This window comes from Felis catus, chromosome D2, assembly GCF_018350175.1.
Source record: "Felis catus isolate Fca126 chromosome D2, F.catus_Fca126_mat1.0, whole genome shotgun sequence".
Taxonomy (NCBI): Eukaryota; Metazoa; Chordata; class Mammalia; order Carnivora; family Felidae; genus Felis; species Felis catus.
The window spans coordinates 82,429,094-82,445,219 of record NC_058378.1 but is presented as its reverse complement, the minus strand read 5'-3'; the positions used below and the strand labels follow the sequence as shown (position 1 = coordinate 82,445,219).

Below are 16,126 nucleotides of genomic sequence, written 5' to 3'. Positions count from 1 at the left end.
ACACAAATGCTTGGGAGCCAAACTCACTTGCTTTCAACTCCTAACTGCTCCACACAGAGGACTGAAGAAAGGGATGTTTTAACTATGTTCCCCTTAAATTAACTTGAGGAGTTGGCGACAGCGTGCTAAAGAAACCATGGCGAGGTCCAAGTATTTATAGGAGCATCAGACAAGCAGAGCACTGACTGGAGAAGCTACAACCACACTCCTCTGCACAGGGAGTGGGGGGAGAGGTGTTACTACAAAGCTTAGCAGAGTCTCCAGGAAGAAAACAAAGCTTGGGTGCCAGCTGACGGAGCAGCCTAAGATTTAGGATACACTTTTGTTTCTTTGGAAATGTACAGAATAATAATTTTTAAGAAAAGCCCCTATAGTTAAATTTTTCATTTTAAAAAAAAATTTTTTTCAATGTTTATTTATTTTGAGACAGAGAGCAAGAGACAGAGCATGACCAGGGGAGGGCAGAGAGAAAGGGAGACACAGAATCTGAAGTAGGCTCCAGGCTCTGAGCTGGAGAGCCTGACACATGTCAGCACAGAGCCTGACATGGGGCTCGAACTCACAAACCATGAGATCATGACCTGAGCCGACGTCAGATGCTTAACCTGACTGAGCCACCCAGGTGCCCCCAAAACTTGCACTTTTAAAAGATTAACCAAAGAAGTTGACTCTACAGCCCATTGCTTTAATCACTTATCACAGTGGATCATGTGGAGTAGGGCACGTGGCTTCACGAAGGCCTGTGCTATTGCGTGATTCTGTTCACATGGAGTTCTCAACACAAAGCCTTTGGTGAAATGGTTCAGTTGTCTGGCGGGAGAAGGGGAAGCAGGCAGGGAATGGAGAAGTGTCAAGGTAAATAACAGCAGCTCCTGGGGACTTATGTCTTGGACATAGCCCCAGGACTTCAGGGCACTCTGTCTCACCCAGCACAATCTGCAGTCTGGGTTTTTGCTCAAGCATGAAAGGCGAGAACACCTAGCACAGGTAAGGCTGGCTGGCCACAGCCCCTTCGCATTCATGCTTTGGAGCTCAAGAATCAGGACTTTTTCCAGACTGCTCATCCTCCTGACAGACAGCATTCTGCATGACCTACATCTCTCCATGACAGTGCATCACGAACACCAGATCCTGCCTGCAGGAGATGGGTGGCAGTCCCAGCGGCCTCCTGCTTCATGTGTGCTGACGGGCACACAGACCCCGGCGGGTGCAGAGAGCGGTGGAAACCCCCAGCAGAGTCCACGGACCTGGACTACGAGGTCTACAGCCCAAACTTGGAATACAAACGTCTCCATCTACTCGTTCCACCAGGGTTATGTCTCCGAGCTGGAACCACTCCAGGGAAGCAGGACTAAACTGGACAGTGGAGGCCGGTCACCCTCAACAAGGTGGAAAACACCACCCAGACCTCCACCTGTGGCCCAGGCCTTCCTCCAGCCCACAGGAGGAATGAAACACCACTCCTGAGCTCCCCTGAGCAGAGCACGGGAACAGCTGACCACTCACGAGCGCCTAGGGACCCCGTCCATCCTTTCCAAGATCTTCAGACAGACTCTTCCAGAAAAAGAGAAGTAGGGTCTGAAAGTGTGGGGCCCAGCTCCAAAAGGATCCTTGTGTGTGTTGCAGAAGATGTTTCCTTATCTTCTTTGATTATGTTCTGACAGAATGGAGACAGGCAGATTCCACTTGGAGCGGGTTCCACGGCAGGACCCCCAGGAGAAGCCCTGTTGGTCTGTGGCAAGGAGTGGGCTCAGGGTGGGAGGAGAGAGGGGGCAGGGGGCACGGGCCACGTGACTCAACCAGAAGAGCCCAGGGCAGCTAGGACTAAAGCAGAGGTGACTTTGTCTTTTAAGGCTCTGCGTTCACTTGTCAATTCAGTAAGGATTATGTAGTCAACTGCCATGATCCAGGCTCTACTGTGGGTGCTGGGAACAGGGGATGGGACAACATTCCCCCAGTCCCTGCACCTGCACTTGGGGGACAAAGGCAAAATAATCAGGAAACAAATAAGTAAGTGTTCGTGGTGAGGGCAGAGAAGGAGAAAAGAAAGGAGCGGTGGGAGGGGCCTGTCGGAGGCGGCTGGAGAAGGGGGACGAGGAGTGGCCAGCTATGCCAGGGCCAGGCGGGAAGAAAGTAAGAGCCACGAAGACAATAGTAATGTCTTCAGCAGTGGTGACCACACCCGCACCACGGGGTCTGCCAGGCAGCCACAGGGCCCCATCCCCACATCCAGTGTCACTCAGGGCACTGCCTCTCCCGCAGGCACGGGACAACTGAATAACTCGCAGGGTTGGGGTCTGTGCGCAGAGTCCGAGGGCCCGATGTCCACTGGTGGCTTCTGTCCAAGTCCTCTGCTCCAGACAGGACAGCAGGTGCTGCTTCCCTCTGGCCATTTGGCTAAGACCGAAGGGACCTCTGCGGTATGTCAGCCACAGTTGGCCAGACTACTAACCTTCAGACACTGCCCTCTCCAGTCAGTCGTCTGCCTCAGATCAACCCGGTGACTTGGCGTGTTCCTTCCACAATGACAAAAGGCCCCCAGGGGACAACAGGGCACACGGTACTACACATCATGTGTCTGATAGCCAGGGCACACCATTCCACAGGCAGACGCACTGCCGTGGGGGGGGGGGGGCACGGCTCAAGGTCACTGCCAGTCTCATGGCAGGCTTTCCCAGGGGGCATGCGTGGCCATACACCCTCCCTCCATAAAGAAGCCGGCTCTAGCTCCTGCTCCTGAGGGCAGCTTCTCAGTAATGGGGGAGGGCAAACAGGAATCAACTCGACAGATAGAGTCGAGTCATTTTGTTAACAAGAACTCAGATTAGATTACTCTGTGATTACATGGTTCCGCGGTGTGATAAATTGGTTAATAACAGGATTCCCAATGTAGCTGCTTAATGGGAATTCAATAATTAGACGTACCCAGAACTGTACTGTCGGCCTAGGAAATGCTGGCACCCGCCTGACCATCTAATAACTCAAAACCTATCTGGGACTGTTGAAGTGGTTATGATCTGGAAGGCATGCTTTCAATACGAACCAAGCGCCTGATAAAATTACCCTTTTGTACCTAACACACCACGCTGGATACCACAGCATCTCACAAACTCAATTACAAGGTCCTTGTTTTCCTTGTTAAAGGTCCAAGCCAAAGAATTCTTTAATATCTATCTTTATCACTGCTCGCTCCTGTTCCCATTATGAAATTAGTGATCAACAGAGAATAAGGATTAAGTAATATCTGAATTGCATCTTAGAGTTTAGGAAACTTTTTCACTGACTTTTCTTTGGGGGGCGTGGGGGGAAATCCTTACCAGAAGGCAGTGAAATTGTCAGGGCAGTAATTATTGTACTCCTTGAAGGAAAGGACACTGAACCTGGAGATAGAGAAACAGGCACCTGTCGAAGCCAGCACAGCCCCCGCAGCAACAAGAGGAAAAGGCAGGATGCTGGGCCTGTTCTTCCCACCACGCCACATAACTGCAGATTTGCACTTCCCACAACTGCCCTTAAGAGGGACTGTGCCTCCATTATCCCATGTTCTAGATTAGCAAGGCACGAGTTCACGAGCTTCCCTCCTCCTTCCCATAAACAGCACCATAACTCAAAAAGGCCCTTTGAAATGAGGGGGGGGGCGAAGAATTCTTGCGTTGGGCGCAGGGGTTATTAACTAGCCATAAACTTCTCTGACAATATTTTTAATTTTTCCAGTAGTACCAGTACAGTCTTTGATGCTAAGAAAAATGGAGCAGTGGATTTAAAACATAAAATGGTCCATTAGATGGGTCTTGAACTTGTTTTTAAAACTCCAGATAATACAGCTTTGCTGTTTTGTCTTTCCAAAATGTCAAAATTTGGCTAGGATTAATGCCTCTCTAAATCAATAGGATTTCATGTTTGTAAATGGTTTACGGCTCCACTGGATATACAATGTTATGAGCTCATGTATTATCATCACCACGGAGCCTTTACTGAAATCTACTGACATTTAGTCAGCATCCAGACCAGACATGAAGGAGCACAGAGCATAATTCTCTAGAAGCCGGCGCCCACATGCAAATAATCAGGGTACAGGGGTGGAGAGAAGGGAGATGAGGCTCATCACTCCTGGGACCATCACAGGAAAGTGTGGACCAGGGCATCCTATCCCAAAGGTCAAGGGGATAACCTAGAAACTAGTGGGGAGATCAACGATGGGTTTTCCAAAGCCATGAAGAGAAGCAAGGACTCCAGGCAGGCTGTGGAGAAATTTCATAAGAAAAAATCGCCTTCAGTCCTGTCATTCTAACGCAAACATCATCACCACTGCCCAAGGTCCCTCCACATGGCTACATGTCCACACACTCTGGCTTCAGCAATGTAATTACGATTTGGGGTCATCGTCACCGAACACCATGTTCTTGCCTGAAAACTGTCTTTGATCACAACTGAGTAACATTCAATGGCACCGACCCCACAAACACAGTTTTCCCCGAGGTTGGGTATTGTGGCCCTCACGAGTGTGGTAGATGATGAGGTTTTGCAAAGAACATAAGCCAAGGTCATTTCATGCCACAGTTGTTTGAGGTGAGATCCATGGATTTCTCTAATCTTATAGAAAAGGTGTGCAGGCAAAGGGCCTTCACGCCCCTGTTCTGTATGTGCTAGGATGGCCCCCGAACACTCCTACTTTTGTTCATCCATCTATCCCGTGAAGCATGTGTGTGCAGTCTCCAGACAAGCAAAAGGGTTATTCAGATGTCATCTTTTTCATTTCCACCAACACATTATCTGCTCTGACACCAACGGAGTACCTTAATAAAACTTCAAAGACTCGCATCGAAAGCATGTAAGTGATTTTCAAGGAAAATGAACCTGAGATAGTTCAGTGACACAGAGCTACAATAGATCACAGCCGACTGCTCACTACTGAGCTGGAAAATCACATAATAAACATAATCCCAATGATCGTTACCCTCGTAGGACGGCACCGCATTTTGCCGTCACTAAGGGGGATCTTTGTATAGGGAAGATCACGCACTAAATTCTCCCCTCTCTCTTCTTCCCAGTGTGGAGCTGGACTTTAAGCAGCAAGAAGACAAGCTCCAGCCAGTTCTGAGGAAACTCCATCCTTTTGAGGAAACTCAGGTTGTACCTTCGCCTTACTCTCAGGAGCCCTACTCCGCAACTCCCAAGCAAAAATCCAAACCCGAATCTAAAAAGCATGGAAGATGGAAACTCTGGTTTCTTTAAAACTCATGGTGTTTGGAGTCTAAAGGCCGTCTTGAAAACCCACTGGAGTTAAGTAAATCCTTTTCCAAAACGAATAGGATGGAGCGAGCCTTGGCCGGCTCAGCGCTTCCCACTTCCCACCCTGCTTACCAAAAAGGCCTTTTGTACGAACAGATAATTAACAGAAGCAAGGTTGTACACGTCACACCTTGCCAGCTGTTGTCTGCAATTCGTGGACGTGGGAGGTAAACTCTGAAATGAAGTTTATGTAGTCAAAGGGGATAGGTAAAAAAATTCTGTGCCCCCGCCCCAGATCGGCAAGTATTACGTCATCAGCCTGCGAGACGATGGGCTGTCACTCTGTACACAGCTAAAACTCATAATTATTTTCAAGCCTTTCTTTCTTTTTTCTTTTTCTTTTTTTTTTTTTTTTTTTTGATAATGAGAAGAAAAAGCAAGCCTTATGTTTGCAAAGGACTTCATTTTTATGTTTAATTTTGCAAATAAGCAGGGGGCGAGTGCAATTTTCAGCACATCAAATTCCGGAGAAAGCACAATTTTTTCAAGTGGTCGGAGACCATAAATAATCTCTCAAATGTGACTATATGTATATTTGCCTTCATGTGCTGTAGCGCTAAGCCAAGTGACCACATCTCAGTGTCAGGTTGACACCTCAAACTTAGCATTCTGTTCATCTCCAGACCTGCCACATGTTTACTGCTCATTTTCCAAACGGCCAGCAGCCAGGAGTCCCCCAAAGTCAGGACATGCCTTTAATCACTGCAGTTGACAGGGTCAGAGCTATGGGACACTAAGCTTTCTTAGATCTCATTTTTAATCTTTGGGTACCCAAAGGCCAAACGATAAATTCTGGCAAGAATCTGAAAACACACATAGAGATACACGGTGGATAGTACAGTCACCAATAAATCACGGGTGTTCTCTGCCACCGGAAAGCGTTTCTGTGGATCAATCTCTGAGACACCGTTCGTCACCCAAAGCGCAGCCAGACGTTTTATACAATCCGTTACGCTCTGTAACAAGTGTGGAAGACCTGACCATCTCAAAGAGAAACCGCCTGTTTAGTTTAGCTGCTGCCAACCGACAAACTTAGCGTCGCCTGCATCGAACCTATTAGTCAGTTGTACTAAATGACATACCTAGGGGAAAGCTGTGAATCAAATGTTTTTAGGTATTTTTTAAATAAACAGTGACACTGAGAGTCCTCTTTTGATTACACATTGCAATACAGATCTTAGTTCCTTTATTTTTTCACTCATTACTTTGCACCTTTGCAAGTATCTTTTTTATAGAGATCAAAAGCCCCTGGTCTAGGAATGACTGGTCTATCAATTTTCTGCTTTTCACAAGAGGAAGTAGGGATCTTATTTTGCCTTTTTTTGTACAACGGAACTTTGGAATAGTTGTGTGAACGTACAAGAAAACCTAGTCTTCAAGTTTCTGTCCAGAAGTTTCCCATCCAATCTAATGCTGGCATGCACACCTCATTGATTAGATGCCAAAAACAAAGCGGCGACCCTTGGTAAGAGATCTCTACCTGCATTTCTCACGGGAGCTGTCTCTTGCTGTGCATTTTCCTCCTGATTCAACAGCAAATTTATTTTAGTTCTAAGTGTTTCGATTCTACAGGGACCTAGTGATCAGCCATCAGACCTGGACCGGATAACAATGAGGCGTGTGTCACGTAAGCATTCTTTGGGATTGCTCACACTATACTGCGGAGGTAGCCTTTAAAAAAAACACACGCATCTCTCGTGGAAACATTATGTGAGGGTGGAAATCCTTGAATACCAGTAAACAGAATTGAGAAATATTTTTGTGCAAGGAAATGGACAGGCACGTTGATCCCGTACCATGAAGGAAGCATAATTGTTTCATGTAGACAAAAATTAAAAAAAAAATGTGTTTCATGTATTTTATACTGTTTTTAACTAAAGTTATAAAAATGTTTGCAACAAGTTATACCCCCTTGTGTTTTACGAATCCCGACTATCTCGGGGAACTGAAATAAGGGTGTTAGTGGCTTTCTGACGAGTGTTATAAATCCATCTCAACAAGAGGGCATCCTAGTAAACAGAATGGCATCACTGTTTGAAAGCAGTCTAGACCAAAAAAGAAAAAAAAAAAAATTAAAATGTTCAGAGTCAAGAAGGAAACTGAAGATAAACCCTATTTAAAAATAAAACTATCTTCAGAAGAGAAATATTTTCAAAATCATTTCATAATTTAATTGCAATGTGTCACTACCAGATGCTGATTCTTCTCTTAGAAAGAGTTAAGTAAAAACTTTGATACAAAACCAAGGTAAAAAGTACAGTGTTCCCTCATATGTAGATGTACACACGGCATTACGTATAGAGATTAAATTATTATACTTGTCACTAAGTTCTTTATTAATTTTTAAATAAAAAAAATCAAAGGTAATGTTTTGTGTGGATATTGAACTTATTTCATGGTCTCAGTAATCTGGGAAAATAGAAGTAATCCATGAAAATAACAATAAGGGAAGGATGCTGGGGCTGCAAAAAACTTCCTCTAGCCTTCAGGAAGGGAGACAATCATCGGGCAAGTGCAGGCTCCCCAGGCCTGGCTGGGAGGGGGCAGGGCTGACGTGTAGCTGGGGCCGGGCTTTCCAGATCATGGACTCTGGCGGGGGCTTCAGCCACCAGGAGAACAGGAAGACTTTTTAAGGGCACAAAGCACCTCCCGGTAGGATCTGACTAACTCGTGTCTAATTTTTACAACACCTCAGAGAGACCAGTGAACTCATCGGTCTTTCCATGCCAAATCCTGCAACGGTCCCGTGGAGACAGCTTCTCTCCAAATCAGCCACCAAGCAGTTCCCTAGTCCCAGGGGATCGGCCATCTCCTTCTTTTCCTCTTCTCTGGGGGTGGGTAAAAGATCTCCACCTCGCCACCCTGGCAGAGACACAAGGGAGGGGTCCCCACCCTTTTCCCGCTGTCTATAAGGGCAGAGGCCACCGGCAAGGACGGTAGGACCCCTGCAGGCTGAGACGGAGGCCCCGCTGCCCTCACACACTCACCAGCGAAAAGAAAGGATGGGTGGGACCCACGTGCGTGTGAAGGAAGACACGGTGCACCAGCCAGGAGCACCTGGGGAGACGCTTCGGGTCACACTCTTCAACCATTCAAACCACACCCTTTAACTGGGGTTGCCACAGAGGTCCCCTCTTACAAACAAGCACCTACAGCAAAGGATGTTCCGCCTCATAGGTACTTCCAGAGTGACTGGTGTGTGACCGGCCTCCAGGGAGAGGTCCTGGGGCCCCTGCCTCTGCTCTTTGGATCGCAAGCCCTCCCCCCGCCCCAACAGAGTGTAAATGGAGAGGAAATCAAGGTGTGGGAAAACCCTTCTCCTCTGCAAAGGATGGAGGATGTGGGCAGGAGTTTCCCACACTTCCGTGGGGCTCCCGAGGTGTCCGTTGCCGTGGAGACCTGAGGTGGGGTGTAAATCCTGTCTGAGCTCCTAAACCAGCGCAGGCTGCCTCCAATCTCAGAAGCAACCATGCGCGTGCCCTGCAAAGCCATTCTCCCTCTGGTAGGATCGGAGGCAGAACTGAGGTACACAACCCTGCATTTCAACTCAGACCACGCACACTCAAAACCAGGTACCTGCTTTGTGCCTTTCGTAGAAGAGAGCAAGAACGAACCAACGAGAACCAGGTCGTGAATGTCTCCATCCCACGCCATCTGTAACAGCGCAGTGTGTTTATAAAGCCCACCGCGGGGGGAACGGACTCTTAGGGAGCGTTGTTATCAGCTGGTAAAATTTGACTTGATTACTAAGCAAGGCAGGCTTCACAGGCGCAGTGTCACCTAAAGATCACAGAGGCTGCTTTCCATACTAATATGTCTTCTTTGATCGGGAAAAACTCTGTCACCGGCACATTTGGCATGAGATAGGTGTGTGACCAATCTCTTTCCCGGAGAAGCTACAGAATTCAGCAATCGAGTTCCGTTTTGTGAACTGGGGTTAACTGATGCTAATGCTATAGTGGTGCTACAATGTGCAGCACACGTTCCGGGAGGCGAGAAGGCCTTGCGAAAGCTGCATACGGCCTTGTAACTGTACGTACTGACTTAAGACACCTTCGTGGTTTAGTACGATATGCAAAAGAGAGCACAGCATATTTTATCCAGGCAGTGGTGTGGCGTTTGTCTCCTCCCCAGTACATCCAGGCAGTGACCAACCTGGAAAACACACTAGAAATGTGAGAAAGGCAGAAAGAACTCCTGTGCCGATTCCGAAGGAAAACAAATATATATATTAAGCCGTCGTGGCTCACACGTGCAAGCACGTTAGGCCGTGCCTTTGCTAAAAGCCACAGGTCTTTCAAGTAGATTGATCAGCACACATACAATTAGAGACCCTTTTTACGACACTCGTATAGAAGAGCCAGACACTCTCCATTTGAAACTTTTATAATGTTATTACTTTCTTTTGAAGAACAGAATTCTTCAAAAAGCACACCGACACAACTCCATTAGAATAAACATCGCAAAAACGAATGTTCATGCATGGACACATAACACATCTCGGTGCAAATATCTGGTCAGGAGTCTTGGTCAAAGGGCTCTCTTGGCTGGCAGGCCAGTTCCATTCTTCTCTCTTCCAAGTAAAGAAGCATGTCAGGTCAGAGAAAGCGCTGGCTTCTCACTACCAACATCTCCCCCACCAGCGACGCCGCCCTCGTGATGCAACGCACCCCCGCCCCATCGGCGTCCCCCAAGGCTGGCGCTCAGCGTGGAGACAGCAGAACGTCCTCACTTGAGTGCAGTGAGTCAGGAGGTGCTGGTCAAAGGAGCAAGCAGACGATGGAGATGGCCTCTTTCCCTTTCCTAAGCCTACACGGAGAATTTTCCAAGGGAATCCTTCCTGAGGAGAGGCACATTTTCATTTTAGTGAATGAGTGATTCCCGGTCTTCTGGTGGGTATCCAGGCTGCAGACAAATCCTTAAAAGTCCTTCTCACTCAATTACATTTTTAAAGCCCCCATTACCAGAATGTAAATCTTATCACATGGTAGAGGCACCTAACATCACAGGAGAAGGCACAACTGATCTTCTCTCAACCCAGCTTTGCGTACAAGTGCTTCTTCTAGCAGAGACACACGCGTATGGGGGGAGGGGACGGGGGAGGGTAGCAGGTCACCCCCCAGAAGGCTGGCCATGCCATCTGCCCACGGGACAAGAGCACCGAACCCAGCATGACTCCGAACCTGCTCCGAACCACATACCATGACTAAGAACACCACCTAACACTAAGGGCCTCGGGAATTTCCAAAAAGGAAGAGAAAACCCAAATCTGAAATCAGACACTATAAAACTAAGCATTTCACTCAATTATTCCACAGTATCAGGGGCACCTGGGGGGGTGCAGTCAGGTGAGCGTCTGACTTCTGCTCAGGATCTCAAGGTTCATGAGTTCGAGCCCCACATCGGGCTCTCTGCTGTCAGCACGGAGCCCACTTCAGGTCCTCTGTCCCTCTCTCTCTGTCCCTCCCCTGCTTGCACGCTCTCTCGCGCTCTCAAAAATAAATAAACACTAAAAAAAAGTATTCTACGGTGGCAGACCACATTGGAATAACGATAAAATGGGATCTTCCTTCTGTGGCATGGTGACTACAAGCCTTCTGGGTTAGGACCTGTTTCCGGCATCCGTAAGATCTACAATTCTATACTCGCCAGATGCAATTTTATTTGTTAAAAAAGTATGACGCTTAGGGTCAGGGCACATCTATGTGTGAGATGTGTTCCAACAGTTCATGTCACATCGAATGCTGAAAGGTATAAAATGAACTAAAACAAATGATACACAATCAGCTGTACGGTATTGAGCAAATACCACAGACACAGATAAAAGAAAAGGCTCACACAGCACGTCTCTGCTTATCCGATTACGCAGGGAGTTCTGCATTTCTCAAGTCCGCACGTAAACAGACGGGAAAATGGTCAGCCTGCAACAGCATTCCCAACTAACAACACTCCGACGCGAACAGAGGCCACGTTCTCGGTATTACTGTTGACGATACTGTGGAATAAACCATGAGGTGAAGCATAACTATTCATTAATTTTTAAATCCATTTCCAGTGATTATTCAGAATCTTGAAGCTAATTCCTAGTTGCACGGTTCCCATTCCATTTATGCAAACCTAAGTAGCAAGCGCATAAGGACAGAAATGTCTGTGTTACGGTGGAAGGTTACAGCTGACACACAACAGATCTGTAGACCACTGTCTGCTCTCCTTCTCTGGAAGGTCCACTGCTGATGTTTTTTGCCCCCCTTGTCAGGGACATCTTTCCCCCCAGATCTTCCTCTAATCTAAATTCACAGGGCAACAACACTGACATTAAGAAGTTGGGGCGCCTGGGTGGCGCAGTCGGTTAAGCGTCCGACTTCAGCCAGGTCACAATCTCGCGGTCCGTGAGTTCGAGCCCCGCGTCAGGCTCTGGGCTGATGGCTCAGAGCCTGGAGCCTGTTTCCGATTCTGTGTCTCCCTCTCTCTCTCTGCCCCTCCCCCGTTCATGCTCTGTCTCTCTCTGTCCCAAAAATAAATAAACGTTGAAAAAAAAAATTTTAAAAAGAAGTTAATGCATAAATCTACATCTGAGCAAATTGGAAAAGCAAGGTCGGGCTCTCTGAGCAGGGCAGCATCTCTGTCTTCCCCCTCTGTGGACAGCACAAGGGCTCCTGGTTCCTGGAAGACTTCAAGATCCTTCTAGGGGTGCCTGGGAGGGGCTCAGTCAGTCGAGCATCCAACTTCAGTTTAGGTCACGATCTCACAGTTTGTGAGTTTGAGCCCCGTGTCGGGCTCTCTGCTGTCGCCACAGAGCCTGCTTGAGATCCTCTGTCCTCCTCTCTCTCTCTGTCCCTCCCTGCTCGCTCTCTCTCTCTCAAAAATAAATAAACAGTACAAAAAAGATCCTTCTCAACGACTCATTTTAAAAGGTCAGTGTCCTTCACGAAAACATCTCGATGCTGCTGTCACTCACCAAGTAATTACAGCTTATTCAGAATCTATTTTTTCGTTTGAGAGTCTCTCCCCTCGCAGCCTAGTTGGTTTTACAAAAGGGATCTCTGGATGCCTTTGATAGATACTGAAGATGTAGGAATTGGGAGGCGTCAGCTTAGGACCCAAGTCCCCTTCCTGCTTCTAGAGACTTCTGTAGGACAAAGTGGGATGGTGGGGAACGGGCCTGGATGTGGGTGGTTTGCTCTGCACCCCCATTCCCAGAGAGTGCCTTGAACCCCTCCTGAGTGCTCAGCAGGAACAGGACCCCAGCTGGGCAAGACGGCACAAGGCCCTCCCTGTCAGCCCTTCTCAGAACACGCAGGGGCTTTTCCTAAGGGACGCTCGAGGGTTCCTCAGAACACACAGGTCCCTCCACGCCCTTCGGGGAAAGGGCTCAACCCTCCCTTCCACCTCCAGGAGATCCTAGCATTTGACCCAAAGAAATGACTGAAAGATGCTAAGTGGAGAGGTGCTTCCTCTGCTGAGCAGCTGCCTCCCTAACCTGGACGAAGACCTAGAAGCAACTCGTAGTCCCCTGAGATGCCCTCTGGCCACCACTGGGGTCAGCCCCACGAGTACCATTCTTACAGAACACACTAGGAGGACCAGCTGTGGCACCAAACCAGGGCACCAAATTACAGCTGCCACGCCAGCCACAGGATCTAGAACACTCCTCGTGTCTTTGCAGGACATTTTCTGCAGTGAGGTTGAGAAGTAAGTGAGAATCTCCCCACTAATTACACAGTGGCTGGCAGAGAAATACAGTAAAGCTTTGGATTGCAGACAACTTGTTCTGTGAGTGTTTCACAAGACGGGCAAACATTCCTAGCAAATTTTAACTTGATAAATGCGCAACGTCTTGCAATATGAGTAGGACATGGCACCGAACATCACATGATCACAAGTGATCCGACGGTTCTTGAAATTTGCTTTGATACACGGGTGCTTTGGATTACAAGTGTGTTCCCAGAACCAATTATGCTCGCAAACCAAGGTTTTACCGTAAGTGCTCAGTAACATGCCTCTATCACAACCACCACGACGAGCATCGTGCCTGAGATAAGAACTCCCCCAGAGGCACTGGGCCCACGTGGTCTGGGAGAAGAGGCCGCGTGCCACGGCCTCTGTTCTACCCTCGCTGGATCCGTTGGTTGAGCACGCCTCACAGTCTCTCCACATTCCAAGTACTGTCCAAACTTGTAGGAGTCCCTCCTGGCCCTCGTCATCCCAGGTTAACTGCCGGCCAGCGGGCAATGACCCAAATGAACACCCTGCTGGAGTCAGGCCCCTAACTCTAGACAGAACCACGTCCTCTGCTCGCCAGCCCCCACACAGGCCATCTCGCCCCTCTGCCCATCGCCACTGCCCATCACTCACTCCCTGCAGCCCCACACTGCCGTCACATCACCCCCACCTCTGTACTCCAGCCCATTCCAATATGGGTCACCTTAGGAAATGGCACGAAACTTGATTCAACTTCAGGCCACACAGGACCCATCCCGCTTCAGGGCCCCGCAGAGTCCCACAACATGAGAGTGTTCCAAGGACACCCATGGCACAGTGCCAAGGAGACGGGAGCACCAGCCCACGGTGGGGGGGGGGGGGTGGGGGGCCCCGGAGTCACCTCACGTCTACTCCATGGGGCTCAGTCTCCACCCTCCTACACAAAGGTATTAAGAGTACAGAAAAGAGTGTGATAAGGGAGACGCACGTACTATTACGGACTCATGGATAAGTCCACTGCAAATAAAGCCAACTTACAAGAAATATTTTCATTCCTACTTCATACATGTGATCAGTCAATGCCTTGCAAAGGAAAATCTGACCATGACACGTGCTGAAACTCTGAAGCACAAGCTAGGCTGTTTTACTGATGGAAACAGACTAAGACAGCAATTGCCCCGCTTTGGTGCTACCCAACCGTGATGTCAGATGCGAAACCGCAGCCTTCGTTGGTGCGAGCCACAGAAACCGGAGCGGGTCCAGCCCTCCGCGCATTCTGGCCTTGCTGCCCAAAGAGCATGTGTTAACTTGTTCCCCTCCCGGGATACGCAGAAAGAAGTATGGTCACACGAGGAAGGACAACGTATCTCCTCTGGTTGCCAGCGAGAACCCTAACTGGACGTTGTGTTCCTGGATTCGAAAAGTTCTTAGCGTTTTTTTTGAAATGCCATCCACCAAACTTAGTAAAATGGTAACAGGTGCTAGAAATGAAGGAAAATAAATGGGACCTTTCTTCGCCTAAGAAACCAAACTTAAGAATAATGGCAGTGAGGGAGGGTGGTAAGCTCCGGAGGGGGAAAGAAAAAATGAAAACCTGTCTAAATTATTGTTAACACTTTCTTGAAAAAAAATCATAGATAGTATGGCATGCCTCAGTCACCTGTAGAAGAGAGACATCTACGATCCATCAGGGTAGGCAATAAAATGGCTGGGTTGGAGCACCTCATTTACTTTTTAAGGTCCGTCATAAAATTTTATTAATGCCATCTTAAATGTAAATACGTAGAAAGAAAGTGCCAGAAGAGTAAGAACTTAAGAAGAAAACCCATATCCTTTGCTAGAAGTAAATAATGAGTAACTGGAAGCAGATGCTTCTGTCTCTAACATGTTAGTTTGCTGACCCTTCAACTTTGACACCTGCTTCTAGAATCATGGAAAATCAGCATATATTATGTACCAGACTGTAAATAAATGCTTCTCTGCTGTTCACTACAATGTAGTAAAATAAGCTTACGCTCAAAAGGCAGCTGGGAAAGGGCCAGATGGATTTTCGGGGCTGGGAATAAGTGACACGCCTGGGGAAGGGGCCCCCCCGCCGCAATGACGCGCCCAAGCATTCACCACGGAGCACTTACAATGAGCTCGGAATCCCGCCCCATGGAAATGACAGTTCGGTTCACTGTCCGCAGAAGCTTCTCCATGATTATCTGGACATGCCTCTGAGTTGGCCCCTGGAGGAAGACACAGCAGTGAAAACCAACACCTAAGACCATCATTAACATGCAAGCCTCGGCAGTTGTCACTGAATCCATTTACCCTGTAAAGAGTAAATCAATTATAACCCTTAACGAGATGAAGAATGGCCCTTGTCAAAGGCAAAAGCCTTCACAAAGAAAACGCAACGCATCTTATTAATTATAGTCCATTAGTGATAATTTGTTATATAATCATAGTAATTGAATTTAAGCAAACCTTAAAAATAAAAGCAAATCTGTTTAAACAATATAATGTTTATGATCCCTGATTAGCCCACCAATTAGTTTTCTAGAGACCCTTGGCCATTTGTAAGTGGAAAGCAGGCAGATAACAGCCATAGATTGCTCTGCCTGTCGAGTTTGAATAACCTGGGCATCCAGCACCTGGAATTCAATGTATTTATTTTAGCACATTATCTAAAATCCATAATGTGCCATGGATTCTTCCATCGGGAAAAATGTGCTCTTGTATTTTGTGTGTGATGGGATGAACTTGGCCTGAACTTGGAACTTGTTTAAATACGTTCTCACGGTGCTCACACACAAGGCCAGGGCAGGAATCACCTTTGAGGCTGGGCCATACATACACTTCACTCCCAACCTTCTCCCCTTTAAGACAAAGGCAGGCCCTGGAAGGGGACCTAGAAGCTGGCCATTGGATTAAGGCTTCTAGAAGCTTCCAAAGGCAACTCCCCTGGAAGAGGTGATATAGCCACCCTTGCTATGAAGTGATTCAATCTGATCTCTTTCTTCAAAGGCACTCACCAGGCTCCGAGAGAACGAATCCCTGCAGGAAGGAAGTGGGCAGGACAGGTATGTGCGTGTGTTGACTGGGAAGGTGTCCAGAGGTCACGGGGGAGAGAGCAAAGACTAAGCCC

The 16,126-nt window shown here is 47.8% G+C and overlaps 2 protein-coding genes across 9 annotated transcripts in view; one reads left to right on the top strand and one right to left on the bottom strand.

The window, feature by feature from the left end:
* The window catches only part of INSYN2A (inhibitory synaptic factor 2A), a 58,235-nt gene extending 50,576 nt beyond the window's left edge, over positions 1–7,659 (top strand). For all 5 annotated transcript variants that reach the window (XM_023241083.2, XM_023241084.2, XM_045040831.1 and 2 more), the window contains one exon: positions 5,052–7,659. In XM_023241083.2, coding sequence (XP_023096851.2) covers positions 5,052–5,235 — 184 coding nt within the window. In that variant the 3' untranslated portion in view covers positions 5,236–7,659. The remainder of the gene's footprint in view (positions 1–5,051) is intronic.
* The window catches only part of DOCK1 (dedicator of cytokinesis 1), a 529,364-nt gene that overhangs the window by 304,014 nt on the left and 209,224 nt on the right, over positions 1–16,126 (bottom strand). For all 4 annotated transcript variants that reach the window (XM_045040829.1, XM_011287620.4, XM_019813984.3 and 1 more), the window contains exon 27: positions 15,129–15,224. In XM_045040829.1, coding sequence (XP_044896764.1) covers positions 15,129–15,224 — 96 coding nt within the window. The remainder of the gene's footprint in view (positions 1–15,128; positions 15,225–16,126) is intronic.